Source organism: Rutilus rutilus (genome assembly GCF_951802725.1).
Source record: "Rutilus rutilus genome assembly, chromosome: 10".
Classification (NCBI taxonomy): domain Eukaryota; kingdom Metazoa; phylum Chordata; class Actinopteri; order Cypriniformes; family Leuciscidae; genus Rutilus; species Rutilus rutilus.
In genome coordinates this window covers 43790780-43806802 of record NC_140215.1, presented here as the reverse complement: position 1 = coordinate 43806802, position 16023 = coordinate 43790780, and the positions used below count along the sequence as shown (strand labels likewise).

Sequence of the window (16023 nt, the reverse complement as noted above, 5' to 3'; positions counted from 1 at the left end):
GTCGAGCGTACTGCGCAGACTCAAACTGAGCTTGACGACGTAGATGTGACGTGAGCAACCCGTCTGTCTTCTAGTAGCTGTGCCGAGAGAAATCTGAATCACTCCCTTCCGAAACTCGCAGAGACGGAGAGTGTGAGTAGGAGGTGTCCATGAGCTGGAGCAGGAGAAACTTTTGCTAAGTATTCTGATTAATTACTTTGCCATTTTGCCTCCACGTCCCCCCGATTGCCCGCGAGCTTCTCCTCCTGTCCATACGGTAATCTCTCTACTGTGTGACAGAGAGTCGCGTGGTTATGACGCAATCGTTAGCCTATTTTTACAAAAACTGCTTCTACGGGGCCATAACATAAGATACAAGGTAATGGAGCCTTTTATACATTTTCTTGTTTCTTTAGAAATAAATAGTGGACAAATGGAGTCTTTAAACGCCTCAGATGTAAAGTTATTCGCTGTCAAAGTGACGCCAAAATGAATGGGAGTCAATGGGATGCTAACAGCAGGTGATGGTCCGCTAATCAATGGTGGCGTCCGGGGAGGCTTCAATAAAATATGAAACAGTGCCCCCCTGGATTGACCCCCTGTGATTGACTGTTATAATTTCTCTCATTTCCAGGTCAAGGTGCTGTGCGTTGTGGTAATAGATGCGACATGATGTCACTTCTAAATGACCAATGAACATGTCTGACCAATTTGGTGAAATGTGAAACCGAATCTCATTGGCAGAATAAATGACATTTAAATTAAACAGCATCAGCACAATTCAATTGGTTTGGTAATAGCAAGGGAAAATAGAATGAAGTGATCTCCAAAAAATAAGTACTTTTTGACTATAAATAGAATTGTAAGGAGTAAAAAGTACTTTTTTTTCTTAAAAAATGTAATTAAGTAAAAGTAAAAGTACTGATTTTTAATTGTACTCAAGTAAAGTAAAAATCCCCAAAAATAATACTTAAGTACAGTAATCAAGTAAAATTACTCAAGTATTTTACACCTCTGAGTATACAATTAACAGTCAGTATATAAAAAAACAGAGATTAATAGTAAAAGGGTAATAGCGAATTAAATAAAGAAATGGCAGAAGGAGTTTCAACACATCCAAGGAAAAGTTGGTCCAGAAAGAAGAAAATATGTCAACAAAGAGGATGTTTTGGATTCAATTCAGAGTGTGAATTGGACATTGTTCATTACATCAGTGTTTGTGCAGAACAGGGAATATGAGACTGGTGAATGTGACGAATGTGCTGAAGTTGAACTATATGGAATAATTCCAAGATTTGGGAATAATTAATGTCACTCCAGGCCCTGGTAATGGCCCAAAGCAATCAGGAATTTACTGTGAATTATTTAATTAAAAGACGCAAATTTGATCAACAGAGAATGATAGAGTCTTATTAAATTTTGCTCATACTTATTCCGTGTTGTTTCTAAACTTTCCAACCGTTGTGCGCTACACCCTCCAGTCCAGTAGGCGGCGGGAAGGTGAGCCATAAACACCAGAAGAAGAGGAGAGGGAAAGGAAGGAAGTGCGTCATCATCACGTGATCGTGTGTTGCGCAGCCGTTGATCGTTACAGACGCTGCTCTGTGTTTAAATGATACTCAGCTAAAACAGCGACGGAGAAGGAGAGTTTGTGACAGCAGACATGAAGAGGAATAAAGCGGAGGTGGAGCGATACGTTTCTGCAGTTCAAAGCGCCTCTCCCTCTCAGAAAGCGGTAAGAAGAGCGAGCCCAGGCCTGAAGATGTCGGAGATTAGCCGAGCGCGCGCGCTGTCACTCAAACTGACCGACGGAAGTGCAGCGCTAATGTTGACATGTTCAGTTAAACTCTCTTTAGTTTTACTGCTTTAGCTGAAGGTCATCTTTAACTACAACACAACTATTAAATCCTTAACGTTAACGTTACCTGTTCTAGCTCGCCGTGTTCTGGACCGTGTGTACAACTTATTACTAGCACGTGTTTACTATTTCATATTATCTCCCCCTCAGCTCTGGATAAAAGTGTCTGCTAAGTTAATAAATGTACTGTAGATGTCTACTTGTTCACTCTAAACGCTTATAATTCAGCAGAACTCAACATTTGAGGTTATAAATGACAAAATTTGTCAGTTTAATAAACTTCATGATAAGTGGATGTTAGTAGCTCTTCATATTTTGACTGTGTTCTACACCAGCGATTATAAGATCATAACTCACACAGTTTTGGGGCGCGTCTCATATAAATGGAGAAATGATGAATGTTGATGAACTGATTGATTGTGTTATTGTAATGTCCTCGTCTCTGAACACTAGGATTACATACATTATCACACAGATATTGTTTAATTGTGACACTAACCTGTCTTGTGTCTTGCAGAAGTCAGCGAAGGGGTTTCTGTTTGCCAAACTATACTTTGAGGCTAAAGAATATGAGCTTGCTAAAAGGTAGGCTAACTCCTTTGCTCTGTCTTCTGTCTAATGCCTGGTTTCTCTGTGAAGTGATGTGTTTCTCTCACACCATTGGGTCATAGGCATGTTTCGGAGTATCTGACTGTTCAGCCGAAGGATCCTAAAGCGCACAAGTTCCTCGGGCAGCTGTTCGAACGGGACGGGGAAACGGACAAAGCTGTGGGATGTTACAAGGTTGGGATCCTTCATTTACTCTGACATGTTTCCCTCCGGCATAGCCTTCGCTGTCTCCGTCACGAGAGCGCACTGATCAGACAAAGCCAATAGGAGAGACACTTTTACTGTGAAGGATCAAACGTTAAATGTCTCTTATCAGTCGGTCATCCCTGAACATATAATATGCAATAAATACTAAAGGAGGAAAAAAACAAACATTCTTTATCATTTAAAAATAGATTCAACTTAATTATGTTATTTAAGTTACTTTACAGGCAGTGTGTTTTTGACGGAATTGCTCAAATAAACACTTTTTTGCTCAAATAAACACATAATTTATTTTTATTTCAAAACAACCCCCAACCACTGCCGGTAGTTGGTCCATTACCACTGCGGTGGTGAGGAACTGCCACAGCCCTATCCGCTGCTCATACTGATCCGGGTGTGTGTGGATGAGAGTCTGAGGCCAGCACTGGTGCGCCGCTGTCCTGCTCCACTACACACACTCAGGGAAAGGAGGTTACAGTGACGGGAAACTCATTTATACGACACTTTATTCAGCAGAAGAACAGCTCGCTCCGCACGTCATTGCGTCATCGCACATGCGCAAGTCCTTTCAGTTTTCAGTCCGATCAAGTGTTTGCATGTTCTCTCGATCGGATTAGTAAAGGATAAACACCTCTTACAATACAGTCGAGATGTCATTTGGCTCGAGCTCTGTCAGATCGATTAAGGTGTTTTACATGAAGGCTTTAAGTGCGATTGAGCCGCCAATACGTTTACTAACGGGTTATTTGTTTGCATGTAAACGTAGCAGGTATCATGACTGTAAGGGCAGAGCAACTTTAAATATCTTCTCTAGTCTATATTTCCAGCTTGAAATGCGCTGTTTTGGGTATTTTGAAAAATATATAATTTATTTTTAATAAATGACACGCACTGAGTTTTTTAATGGGTTATGTTATAGCCCATCTGACCCCCCGAAACTACTAGTGTCGCGGAGCGGGCGTGTTACGGATACGTGCTGGAACATTTTTAGTAGTCAAAAAGTTAACTTAGTCAAAAAAACTTATTATAAACTATTATAAAACTTATACTATAATTTTTTTATTTTTTTTTATACTATGAAATGTTTTTGTTTCTCACACAAATTCGGTGTTGTGTTTTCTCTGGAAAGCAAAAGAAGACATAAAACATTAATTTAATTTCTTTTAGTCATATGAAATTAAACAAACGTTTTGTCAAACAGCGTGCTGCACAATGAGCTTTACTGTTCTGATTAAAACATGGAAGAAACATCGTGATTATCCCTTAAAAAATAAAGTTTTGATGATGATTTATTTGTATTAGTGTTAGTATTATTATTACACTGAGATGTATCTAAATTCTACTGTACAACAGTAATATATTTCTGACAGGTTAAACCGAACTCTTTGTTTGACGGGTTGCCGTGAAGACCTTTGAGTTTCTGTGACATGACGATAGTATTTCTCAAATGAAGCGGTTAAATGCTCACAGAGTGGCTTTCAGAGCGGATCTAGAGCCTGGAGATGAAGTTCATACATTCGTGTCCTCATATAGGCAAAAAAATATAAAATTATATATATACAGTGAGGAAAATAAGTATTTGAACACCCTGCTATTTTGCAAGTTCTCCCACTTGGAAATCATGGAGGGGTCTGAAATTGTCATCGTAGGTGCATGTCCACTGTGAGACATAATCTAAAAAAAGAAAATCCAGAAATCACAATATGATTTAAACTATTTATTTGTATGATACAGCTGCAAATAAGTATTTGAACACCTGTCTATCAGCTAGAATTCTGACCCTCAAAGACCTGTTAGTCTGCCTTTAAAATGTCCACCTCCACTCCATTTATTATCCTAAATTAGATGCACCTGTTTGAGGTCGTTAGCTGCATAAAGACACCTGTCCACCCCATACAATCAGTAAGAATCCAACTACTAACATGGCCAAGACCAAAGAGCTGTCCAAAGACACTAGAGACAAAATTGTACACCTCCACAAGGCTGGAAAGGGCTACGGGGAAATTGCCAAGCAGCTTGGTGAAAAAAGGTCCACTGTTGGTCCAATCATTAGAAAATGGAAGAAGCTAAACATGACTGTCAATCTCCCTCGGACTGGGGCTCCATGCAAGATCTCACCTCGTGGGGTCTCAATGATCCTAAGAAAGGTGAGAAATCAGCCCAGAACTACACGGGAGGACCTGGTCAATGACCTGAAAAGAGCTGGGACCACCGTTTCCAAGGTTACTGTTGGTAATACACTAAGACATTAGGGGTGTAACGATACACAAAACTGACGGTTCGGTACGTCCCACGGTTTTGACGTCTCGGTTCGGTTTGGTTCATTTAGGTGGAGTGGGGGGTTTAGAAAGCTAAAATTGCTTTTTTTTTCTTTCTTTTTTACAGTGCTTTAACAAATTGTGTCCTTGTCTTTGAATTAATTCAATTACAAGTAAACGTTTCGCAAGGATAAAAAAAAGTTATCTGCTAATGCTGTAAACTATATAGGAGCCCTTACTTGCACATTACTATAACATTAAAGCTTAACAACAGAGCCTAGACTTTTAGCCTAAATTCAGTTGCTATTTATTTTTAGATATAATAATAATAATAATAATAATAATAATAATAATAATAATAATCAACACTCAAGTAACATTGTATGAAAACATGTAAACTGCACATAAGGCAGTTTTTACATTAACAGTTTTACTCTAATTTATTATTGAATATAATCATTTACACTTGCTGTCATTTTCATGATAGATATAACATACATTAAATAATCAAGATATCATTAACAGGTTAAGTAAAATATAATATATAGGCTAATATAGTGCATTTATTTAGTGAAAGAGTTAATTTCCTTAGCAAACCAACAAGCTGTGGGCACTGAATGACTTGCCTGAGGTAAATAAAGCTATGTGAAAAACTAAGTGTTTTATTGACGTATTTCCGCTGTTGAAACACTGACTGAGCGATTACACGAGTTATGATGCCTTTCAGTAAGTATACTGTATCTTTCATCATACCTTCAGGTGTCCATTCATGTTTATTCTGTAACTGAGGAAGAGAATCGCGTTTACTCGCGCTCCGCGCTGCCGCTGTAAATGAGGAGCTAGTACGGTGATCTGTCACGCCACATCAAAGAGCGCCAACACGACATTTAATGTTTGAATTTCGTGATCAAATAGACAGAATTTGAAAGATTACACCTTGCTTATTATCGAATGTAACAAAACACTGAGCTTATTGCGATTAAATGTGGTTAATGGTGGTTAGGCAACGCTGTATTCGTTGTGTACACATAAGAATTGAGGTCCAATGTGCCGGGACATCAGGGGGCGGGGCGGGCGCGTTCGGTACGCCATGAGAGTATCGCGATTCGTATCGTGGGTGGTGTATCGCGGTTTTTCAGTTCGTTTCGAATATCGTTACACCCCTATAAGACGTCATGGTTTGAAATCATGCATGGCACGGAAGGTTCCCCTGCTTAAACCAGCACATGTCAAGGCCCGTCTTAAGTTTGCCAATGACCATTTGGATGATCCAGAGGAGTCATGGGAGAAAGTCATGTGGTCAGATGAGACCAAAATAGAACTTTTTGGTCATAATTCCACTAAACGTGTTTGGAGGAAGAAGAATGATGAGTACCATCCCAAGAACACCATCCCTACTGTGAAGCATGGGGGTGGTAGCATCATGCTTTGGGGGTGTTTTTCTGCACATGGGACAGGGCGACTGCACTGTATTAAGGAGAGGATGACCGGGGCCATGTATTGCGAGATTTTGGGGAACAACCTCCTTCCCTCAGTTAGAGCATTGAAGATGGGTCGAGGCTGGGTCTTCCAACATGACAATGACCCGAAGCACACAGCCAGGATAACCAAGGAGTGGCTCTGTAAGAAGCATATCAAGGTTCTGGCGTGGCCTAGCCAGTCTCCAGACCTAAACCCAATAGAGAAGCTTTGGAGGGAGCTCAAACTCCGTGTTTCTCAGCGACAGCCCAGAAACCTGACTGATCTAGAGAAGATCTGTGTGGAGGAGTGGGCCAAAATCCCTCCTGCAGTGTGTGCAAACCTGGTGAAAAACTACAGGAAACGTTTGACCTCTAATTGCAAACAAAGGCTACTGTACCAAATATTAACATTGATTTTCTCAGGTGTTCAAATACTTATTTGCAGCTGTATCATACAAATAAATAGTTAAAAAATCATACATTGTGATTTCTGGATATTTTTTTTTTGATTATGTCTCTCACAGTGGACATGCACCTACGATGACAATTTCAGACCCCTCCATGATTTCTAAGTGGGAGAACTTGCAAAATAGCAGGGTGTTCAAATACTTATTTTCCTCACTGTATATATAGTGCGTGCTTCAGCATGTGTGTGTGAGGTACAATACTTCGCTGTGTATGTAGATGATAATGAAAGGGAGAGAGAGAGTTTATTGATAAGACTTTAATGCGCACTTCTTATACTGTGTTTATTCAGCTCTTACAGTGATTTTCTGGAGTGAAAATGGACACTTCATCTTGTCATCTTGCTTCATCATGTACAATAAACTTCATAAAACTCATCAGTAAAGTTTTGGTCATCATTCGGACGGGGTCCGCTACAGCAGGCTTGTATTAACAGTGGATTAAAGCATGACGACAACATGAGTTATAATCGTAATTAAACTAGACTATGCCTGTTCTATCTCCATGCTGCATATATTCTCCGGCTCTGTGGGCATTGTTGTCCGACTCCGGGTCGAGCTGAACACTGAGATTGTCCTGTTTTGTTGCCTCCGGAGCACAAGCTCTTGAAGCTCCGCCCTCTTCAAGAAAGTGGGCCGGCGGCAGCAGCTCATTTGCATTTAAAGGGACACACAAAAAGGTGCATTTTTGCTCACCCCCAAAAGGTGTCGATTTTAACATGTTGTAAATTATCTGTGGGGTATTTTGAGCTAAAACTTAACATACACACTCTGGGGACTTCAGAGACTTATTTTACGTCTCTTAAAGGAGTCATAATGTTGTTTTAACTTTGGTAACCAATGCTCTATTATAGTCTTTCAGGCACTTCTAAAAAAGAAAAGTGGAAAAAAAATCAACACAGAGCCCCTCAGACCCTTATTTCTAAAGGCATTATTGTCTCGCGAGATCTGATGCGATGTTTTGGCTGTCGTGGACGGTCATTATAATAATGCAAATGAGGGGCGCGTTGATTGGTTGCAGGAAGGAGGGGGGTTGACACCGCAGGTAACTTCAGCATCATTACAAACTGACATGGCGCAAGTTGTCAGAACCCGACCCGGCCGCGACATATGGGATTCAACCGTACATGTTTGAGCCGGACTCTGAACCAGAGCTGGAAAGGGAAGATGTAGAGTTGTTGGATGCACGTCTACATCAAGATGTCTCTGAATGTTAAAGACAATCATTTTGACTGAGACATACATTAACATCAGTTCGAGCAAAAACGTGTGTTGCTATTTTCTCCCACATAAATTTACCTTTTATTTAATGTAGATTACATTAACGGAGATGTAGTTTTTTTTTTTTTTATCAGCTTACAGTGATTTTGAGATTTTTACTATCATGTGGTGTTTTTGCCTTGTTTCACGTTGTGGTTATTTAGACATTCAATATGTTTCTTCATTAGACATGCAACGTGATGTTATACTTGCATTTAAACAGTTTTAGCCACTGAGCATGGACTCCTGTACCGTCACTACTGTAGCTGCTAGTGTAAAACAAAGTGGAAAGATGTGGCTAGCATTCGTAGAGTCCATTCCCCGTGTTTACCTCGAAGGTAACGTTACATACAATAGCCGCATTAGCAGTTAGCTGCTATTTGTTAACCACAGTAGAGCAATAAAAACACAGTCTTACCTTTTCAATTTCTGGCAAGTCCCTGATGGTTGGGATGGCACCTTTTCCCAAACGGAGCTTCGAGGCCAAGTTCGCCTGATATTGCCCCAAATTTGTAAATGATTCCGGTGTAAAATGTTTAGCACACACACCTAACGATACGCCACTTGAAAGAGTTGTTGGGACAGCGTCATTAAAAATGAATTTCCTCCACTGTTCCCTGATAGTTTCGTCCGTTTTTGGTAGATAAAACACATTTGCATGTTGTTTGTGGCAGTCACCCACAGAGCATCTCAAGTGTGCACTCGATTTCTCCATCTTTCTCGAGTCAACTAAACTGAATCTGAGGGGGAGAGGGGCGGGCTTCCCGCGGCATAGGTTTGCGGTGTCCATATTTGGTATATCCTCCCCCGTCTTGACGTCAAGAGGGGGAAGAAATCAAAATCTCGTTTTTTCGTGCGCGTGCACGTGGCCTATTTTACAAACCCTGAGGTAAACAAACGCTTCACTTTTAAATATCGGCTTCCCGGCCAGTGTACAATCATTATGCAATCATAACATACATTGATTCTCGTGGAAAAGTGAAATTTCTACATTATGACTCCTTTAAAAATAAGCATAATGGGTGCCCTTCAAGCGCTTACAAACACCTGAACCAGAAGCGATGCAACCTGTTTTACAGAAATGGAAGTTTGTTGATCATGACCCGTGTTGGTTTATCTCGAGGGTATCAGTTTCTCACATTCAGTTGTAACAGTTAGTCCAGGTGAAGCACATCAAGATTATTCTGCCCTTTGTTTCCAGGGTCGTTGTATTTGAACTTCTAATGCACTTTTAAAGTTTAAACATGCTTGTTTCTGAACTCCAGCGTTCAGTGGATCTGAATCCGGCTCAGCCAGACCTGGTTCTGAAGCTGGCGGAGCTGCTGTGCGGGAAACCGGAGCCTGACAACCGGGCCGAGTACTGGGTGGAGAAAGCTGCCAAGCAACTGCCGGGACATCCCAACGTCTTCAACCTGAGGGTCAGTGCACACATCACATCCCATTACATCTCATTCCCATCCCATCACATTCACATCACATCACATCACATCACCTGCTCTGAACACACCAGCTGTCCTCTGAGTTCACCCTCTCTCTGATGCAGGAGAAGCTTCTGAGCACACGAGGACAGAACGGCTCCATCCAGCTGTACGAGCTGCTTCAGTCTGAGCTCAAGCTGCGACCCGACGACTCCTACATCAATGAGCGGCTGGTGCGTCTGTACAGCGCAGACGGCCGGCACGAGGAGGCGGTGAAGCACTGTCTGGAGGTGGAGAAGACGGGCCTTCTGAGGGACCGTCTGGAGTGGTACGAGCTTCTGGTCAGCACCCTTCAGGTCAGTGATCGTCTCATCTCCTTTGGTACAATCTTTTTTTGAAGCATCAAGTTACTTTCAATAGGTGTTGGATTCTATTGTAAATACCATCTTTTGACGATGTAATCGTGCAGCTCTAGTGTCAGTACATGCTCTTCTGGGATAGAGAAGGATGTTTTGCGTTCTGTCTGTTTTGATGTGACCATGAAAGGTTTGAGCAGATCAGGGGAAGTTGGTGATATCGAGAGAGTGATCAGTCTTCTGTGTTTCAGGAGCATCTCTGCCAGCCGAGCGTGGCGCCGAACGAGCAGGCGTCGCGCAAGTTTCACAAAGAGTTGCTGTTAGCGCTCTGCAGCCGCGTCCGACTGACGCTGAAGGAGAAGAGCTGCGAGGAGAGCGCTGATGCTCTCTGGAGGTACGGCAACACCAGCCTGTCTGGACACTACCACAACACAGCACACATGCGCCAAGATTTCACCAGCTCATCGTATTTGCACAAATCGTATTATCCATTTAATGTGTGGAGACAGATCGCTGTTGAACCGATCATCTCTTCCTCTATACTATTTACAGCAGCAAACAAACATCAGTGAACATCAGAAGGAACAACTTACTGAAATCAATCATGCCTCATGTAATCAATCAATCAGTGTTTCAACCACAGAAAGACGCCAATAAAACAGCTTGAGAACAATGTCACATAATGCCACATTTACCTCAGAAAAGCCATTCAGTGATCATAAACTCGATAGTCAGCTAGAATATACACTATTGCCAAAAGTATTGGGACACCCCTCCAAATCCTTGAATTCAGGTGCTCCAATCACTTCCATGGCCACAGTTGTATAAAATCAAGCACTAGGCATGCAGACGCTTTTACAAACATTTGTAAAAGATTAGATCGCTCTCAGAAACTCAGTGAACTCAAGCGTGGTACCGTGATCGGTTGCCACCTGTGCAATAAGTCCATTCGTAAAATTTCCTCACTAAATATTCCACGGTCAACTGTTAGTGGAATTATAACAAAGTGGAAGCAATTGGGAACAACAGCAACTCAGCCATGAAGTGGTAGGCCACGTGAAATCACAGAGCGGGGTCAGCGCATGCTACAGCTACAGACCTCCAAACTTCTGTGACCTTCAGATTAGCTCAAGAACAGTGTGTAGAGCTTCATGGAATGGGTTTCCATGGCCGAGCAGCTGCATTCAAGCCTTACATCACCAAGTGCAATGTAAAGCGTGGGGTGCCGTGGCGTAAAGCGTGGGGTGCAGTGGCGTAAAGCGTGGGGTGCAGTGGTGTTAAGCACACCGCCACTGGACTCTAGAGCAGTGGAGACGTTCTCTGGAGTGACGAATCAACTTCTCTGTTTGCCAATCCGACGGACGAGTCTGGGTTTGGCGATTGCCAGGAGAACGGTACTTGCCTGACTGCATTGCGCCCAGTGTAAAGTTTGGTGGAGGGGGGATTATGGTGTGGGGTTGTTCTTCAGGGCTCGGCCTCTTAGTTCCAGTGAAAGGAACTCTTAATGCTTCAGCATACCAAGACATTGTGGACAGTTTCATGCTCCCAACTTTGTGGGAAGAGTTTGGGGATGTTTCTGTTCCAGCACTCTCAATACTCCAGTGCACAAAGCAGGTCCATAAACACATGGATGAGGAGTCTGGTGTGGAGGAACTGGACTGGCCTGCACAGAGTCCTGAACTCAACCCGAGAGAACAGCTTTGGGATGAGTTAGAGCGTAGAGTGAGAGCTTCTCCTCTAACATCAGTGCCTGACCTCACTAATGCACTTCTAGAAGAATGGTCAAAGATTCCCATAAACACACTCCTAAACCTAGTGGAAAGCCTTCCCAGAAGAGTTGAAGCTGTTATTGTTGAATAGGGTGGCCAACTCCATATTAAACCCCATGGATCAGGAATGGTCATTTAAGTTCGTGTGCATGTAAAGGCAGGTGTCTCAACTTTTTGCAATATAGTTTATATATGCACTATATAACACATTCATTATATTTTTACTTAATGTATGCTTGAATAAATCCATCATGAAAAGTTATGACAGCCACGTTTAAATGTTTATTTCGACATATCAGTTAAAGTTTATATAAAAACTGCCATATGGGTAATTTAAATGTTTGTAGTGAACTTTGAGTGTTGATTATTTAAATAAATTTGATTCATCTATAATTTAAATAAACTTTAATTTTGGTTTCGGTAAATTGACTTTGGGGCATCACTAGTTTGTAGCAGTAACAGTATCACTACTAGTCTTTTTGTTTTTGCTCGACAGGTTCGATATGTCAGAAAGAAAATCTTTCTTTTCTTAGTTACAACATATTAATCAGGTTTTTAATTGACAGTAATAAGTTCATAAAGCCACTTTGGCTGGTAAATGATGGTAAATGATAGTGGCAGTTTTCACCCCAGACTCATAGATGTCTTTTCTTCAGTGTTAGCCTGCTAGATAACGTCAGTGCTTCGGTCAGCAGACTCACGCGTTCATGAAATGTTCACGCCATGTTTCTGCTGCAGCTTGGACCGTGCGATGCAGTCTCTGAAGAACACGGCCACGAACACTCTGGACGAGCTGTCGGAGGTGTTCACGGAGACGAGGGCTCAGCTGTACCTGTACGCCGGGACGCAGCTGCTGAAGACGGCGCAGGACGGGCTGCAGACGTGGAGGGCCGTGCAGGATTTAGCCGCGCTCTGTTATCTAGTGGCCTATCAGGTATGATGTGTTTCCTCTGCTTCATGCAGCTCGTGTGATCAGCCACTGTACAGTGTAATGTTCATGCTCTCCTCAGGCTCCGAGACCCAAAGTCAAGAGCTTGAAAAGTGAGCATGCGTCCCGTGAGCCTTTGGAGCTGCTGGCTTCGGACCGCCAGAGCCAGGCGGGTCACATGCTGTTGAATCTGAGCCGGGACGTGGAGCAGCTGCTGAAGGACGTGGTAGAGGCGTTCGGGAACCGGAACGGGCCGAGTCTTCTGTTCGACATGCTCTTCGACTCACAGGCGCACGACCAGCTCTCCTTCATCTGCAACGACGAGATGCACATGGTCAGCACACACGTGCCCAGCACCGACGATCTGGCCAAGTGGGACAGCGGTGAGTGTCACACACTCTAGATCCAGTCCGGTCTAGAGCTGCAACCGATCACAGAACTCACCGTTCACATCATTTTATGGTTTTGAGACACAGATCAGAGTTTTTCAGAGAAGCAAAAAAGGGGGAGATAAACAGACAGCAGCAGGTATTTATAGGCTGCTGTCACTTTAAAGGGTTATTCACCCAAAACTGAAAATTGTCATTTACTCACCCTCATTCCATGTGAGGTTAATTCTCATTACCCGGCACATTGCGTGGGGTGCAGTGGCGTAAAGCGTGGGATGCAGTGGCGTAAAGCGTGGGGTGCAGTGGAGTAAAGCGTGGGATGCAGTGGCGTAAAGCGTGGGGTGCAGTGGCGTAAAGCGTTGGGTGCAGTGGCGTAAAGCGTGGGATGCAGTGGCGTAAAGCGTGGGATGCAGTGGCGTAAAGCGTGGGATGCAGTGGCGTAAAGCGTGGGATGCAGTGGCGTAAAGCGTGGGATGCAGTGGCGTAAAGCGTGGGGTGCAGTGGCGTAAAGCGTGGGGTGCAGTGGCGTAAAGCGTTGGGTGCAGTGGCGTAAAGCGTGGGATGCAGTGGCGTAAAGCGTGGGATGCAGTGGCGTAAAGCGTGGGATGCAGTGGCGTAAAGCGTGGGATGCAGTGGCGTAAAGCGTGGGATGCAGTGGCGTAAAGCGTGGGGTGCAGTGGCGTAAAGCGTGGGGTGCAGTGGCGTAAAGCGTGGGGTGCAGTGGCGTAAAGCGTTGGGTGCAGTGGCGTAAAGCGTGGGATGCAGTGGCGTAAAGCGTGGGATGCAGTGGCGTAAAGCGTGGGATGCAGTGGCGTAAAGCGTGGGATGCAGTGACGTAAAGTGTGGTAAAGCGTGGGATGCAGTGGCGTAAAGCGTGGAATGCAGTGGCGTAAAGCGTGGGGTGCAGTGGCGTAAAGCGTGGGATGCAGTGGCGTAAAGCGTGGGATGCAGTGGCGTAAAGCGTGGGATGCAGTGACGTAAAGTGTGGTAAAGCGTGGGATGCAGTGGCGTAAAGCGTGGGATGCAGTGGCGTAAAGCGTGGGATGCAGTGGCGTAAAGCGTGGGATGCAGTGACGTAAAGCGTGGGATGCAGTGACGTAAAGTGTGGTAAAGCGTGGGATGCAGTGACGTAAAGTGTGTTAAAGCGTGGGATGCAGTGGCGTAAAGCGTGGGATGCAGTGACGTAAAGTGTGGTAAAGCGTGGGGTGCAGTGGCGTAAAGCGCGGGGTGCAGTGGCGTAAAGCGTGGGGTGCAGTGGCGTAAAGCGTGGGGTGCAGTGGCGTAAAGCGTGGGGTGCAGTGGCGTAAAGCGTGGGATGCAGTGGCGTAAAGCGTGGTATTGCGTGGGGTGCAGTGGCGTAAAGCGTGGGGTGCAGTGGCGTAAAGCGTGGTATTGCGTGGGGTGCAGTGGCGTAAAGCGTGGGGTGCAGTGGCGTAAAGCGTGGGATGCAGTGGCGTAAAGCGTGGGGTGCAGTGGCGTAAAGCGTGGGGTGCAGTGGCGTAAAGCGTGGGATGCAGTGGCGTAAAGCATGGGATGCAGTGGCGTAAAGCATGGGATGCAGTGGCGTGCAGTGGCGTAAAGCGTGGGATGCAGTGGCGTAAAGCATGGGATGCAGTGGCGTAAAGCATGGGATGCAGTGGCGTAAAGCATGGGATGCAGTGGCGTAAAGCATGGGGTGCAGTGGCGTAAAGCGTGGGATGCAGTGGCGTAAAGCGTGGGGTGCAGTGGCGTAAAGCGTGGGGTGCAGTAGCGTAAAGCGTGGGGTGCAGTGGCGTAAAGCGTGGGGTGCAGTGGTGTAAAGCGTGGGATGCAGTGGCGTAAAGCGTGGTAAAGCGTGGGATGCAGTGGCGTAAAGCGTGGGGTGCAGTGGCGTAAAGCATGGGGTGCAGTGGCGTAAAGCGTGGGATGCAGTGGCGTAAAGCGTGGGGTGCAGTGGCGTAAAGCATGGGGTGCAGTGGCGTAAAGCATGGGGTGCAGTGGCGTAAAGCGTGGGGTGCAGTAGCGTAAAGCGTGGGGTGCAGTGGCGTAAAGCGTGGGGTGCAGTGGCGTAAAGCGTGGGATGCAGTGGCGTAAAGCGTGGGGTGCAGTGGCGTAAAGCATGGGGTGCAGTGGCGTAAAGCATGGGGTGCAGTGGCGTAAAGCGTGGGATGCAGTGGCGTAAAGCATGGGATGCAGTGGCGTAAAGCATGGGATGCAGTGGCGTAAAGCATGGGGTGCAGTGGCGTAAAGCGTGGGGTGCAGTAGCGTAAAGCGTGGGGTGCAGTGGCGTAAAGCGTGGGGTGCAGTGGCGTAAAGCGTGGGATGCAGTGGCGTAAAGCGTGGTAAAGCGTGGGATGCAGTGGCGTAAAGCGTGGGGTGCAGTGGCGTATTGCGTGGGGTGCAGTGGCGTAAAGCGTGGGGTGCAGTGGCGTAAAGCGTGGGGTGCAGTGGCGTAAAGCGTGGGGTGCAGTGGCGTAAAGCGTGGGGTGCAGTGGCGTAAAGCGTGGTAAAGCTTGGGGTGCAGTGGCGTAAAGCGTGGGGTACAGTGGTGTTAAGCACACCGCCACTGGACTCTAGAGCAGTGGAGACGTTCTCTGGAGTGACGAATCAACTTCTCTGTTTGCCAATCCGATGGACGAGTCTGGGTTTGGTGATTGCCAGGAAAACGGTTGTCATTTTGAAAATTTAAAATTGTCATTTACTCACCCTCGTTCCATGTGAGGTTAATTCTCATTACCCGGCACATTTGAGCTTCGGCAAGAACCAATGGGTTTCATTCTTGTGTGTCAAACATGTACTGTTGAGCTACTGTTTATTTTTGCTGAAAAATGTTTATATGTGAATAAAAGCCTAAATTAAATGTTAATTTAGCCTTACAACATATAAAGGGATTGAGTCTCTTCAGGAAATTTTGGACTAAACTGCTTGATTCATATGGATTTTTTACACTCATTTAAAGACATAATTGTCATAGTTTGGATAAAGTTGTTGCGTGGACTGTCAATGGAGGGACTGAAATGTATCATTTTATTTAAAACATCTTAATTTGTGTATCAAGGATGAACAAAAGTTTTATTGGTTTGAAACGACAT

General features: G+C 44.6%; 1 protein-coding gene across 4 annotated transcripts in view; it reads left to right on the top strand.

Moving 5' to 3' along the window:
- The first annotated feature begins 1519 nt into the window (after window positions 1-1519).
- ranbp2 (RAN binding protein 2) overlaps window positions 1520-16023 on the top strand; it is a 57781-nt gene continuing 43277 nt past the window's right edge. For all 4 annotated transcript variants that reach the window (XM_084422210.1, XM_084422209.1, XM_084422208.1 and 1 more), the window contains exons 1-8: window positions 1520-1714; window positions 2355-2422; window positions 2509-2620; window positions 9358-9510; window positions 9636-9866; window positions 10118-10260; window positions 12374-12569; window positions 12646-12946. In XM_084422210.1, the coding sequence (XP_084278336.1) occupies window positions 1643-1714; window positions 2355-2422; window positions 2509-2620; window positions 9358-9510; window positions 9636-9866; window positions 10118-10260; window positions 12374-12569; window positions 12646-12946 (1276 nt within the window). In that variant the 5' untranslated portion in view covers window positions 1520-1642. The remainder of the gene's footprint in view (window positions 1715-2354; window positions 2423-2508; window positions 2621-9357; window positions 9511-9635; window positions 9867-10117; window positions 10261-12373; window positions 12570-12645; window positions 12947-16023) is intronic.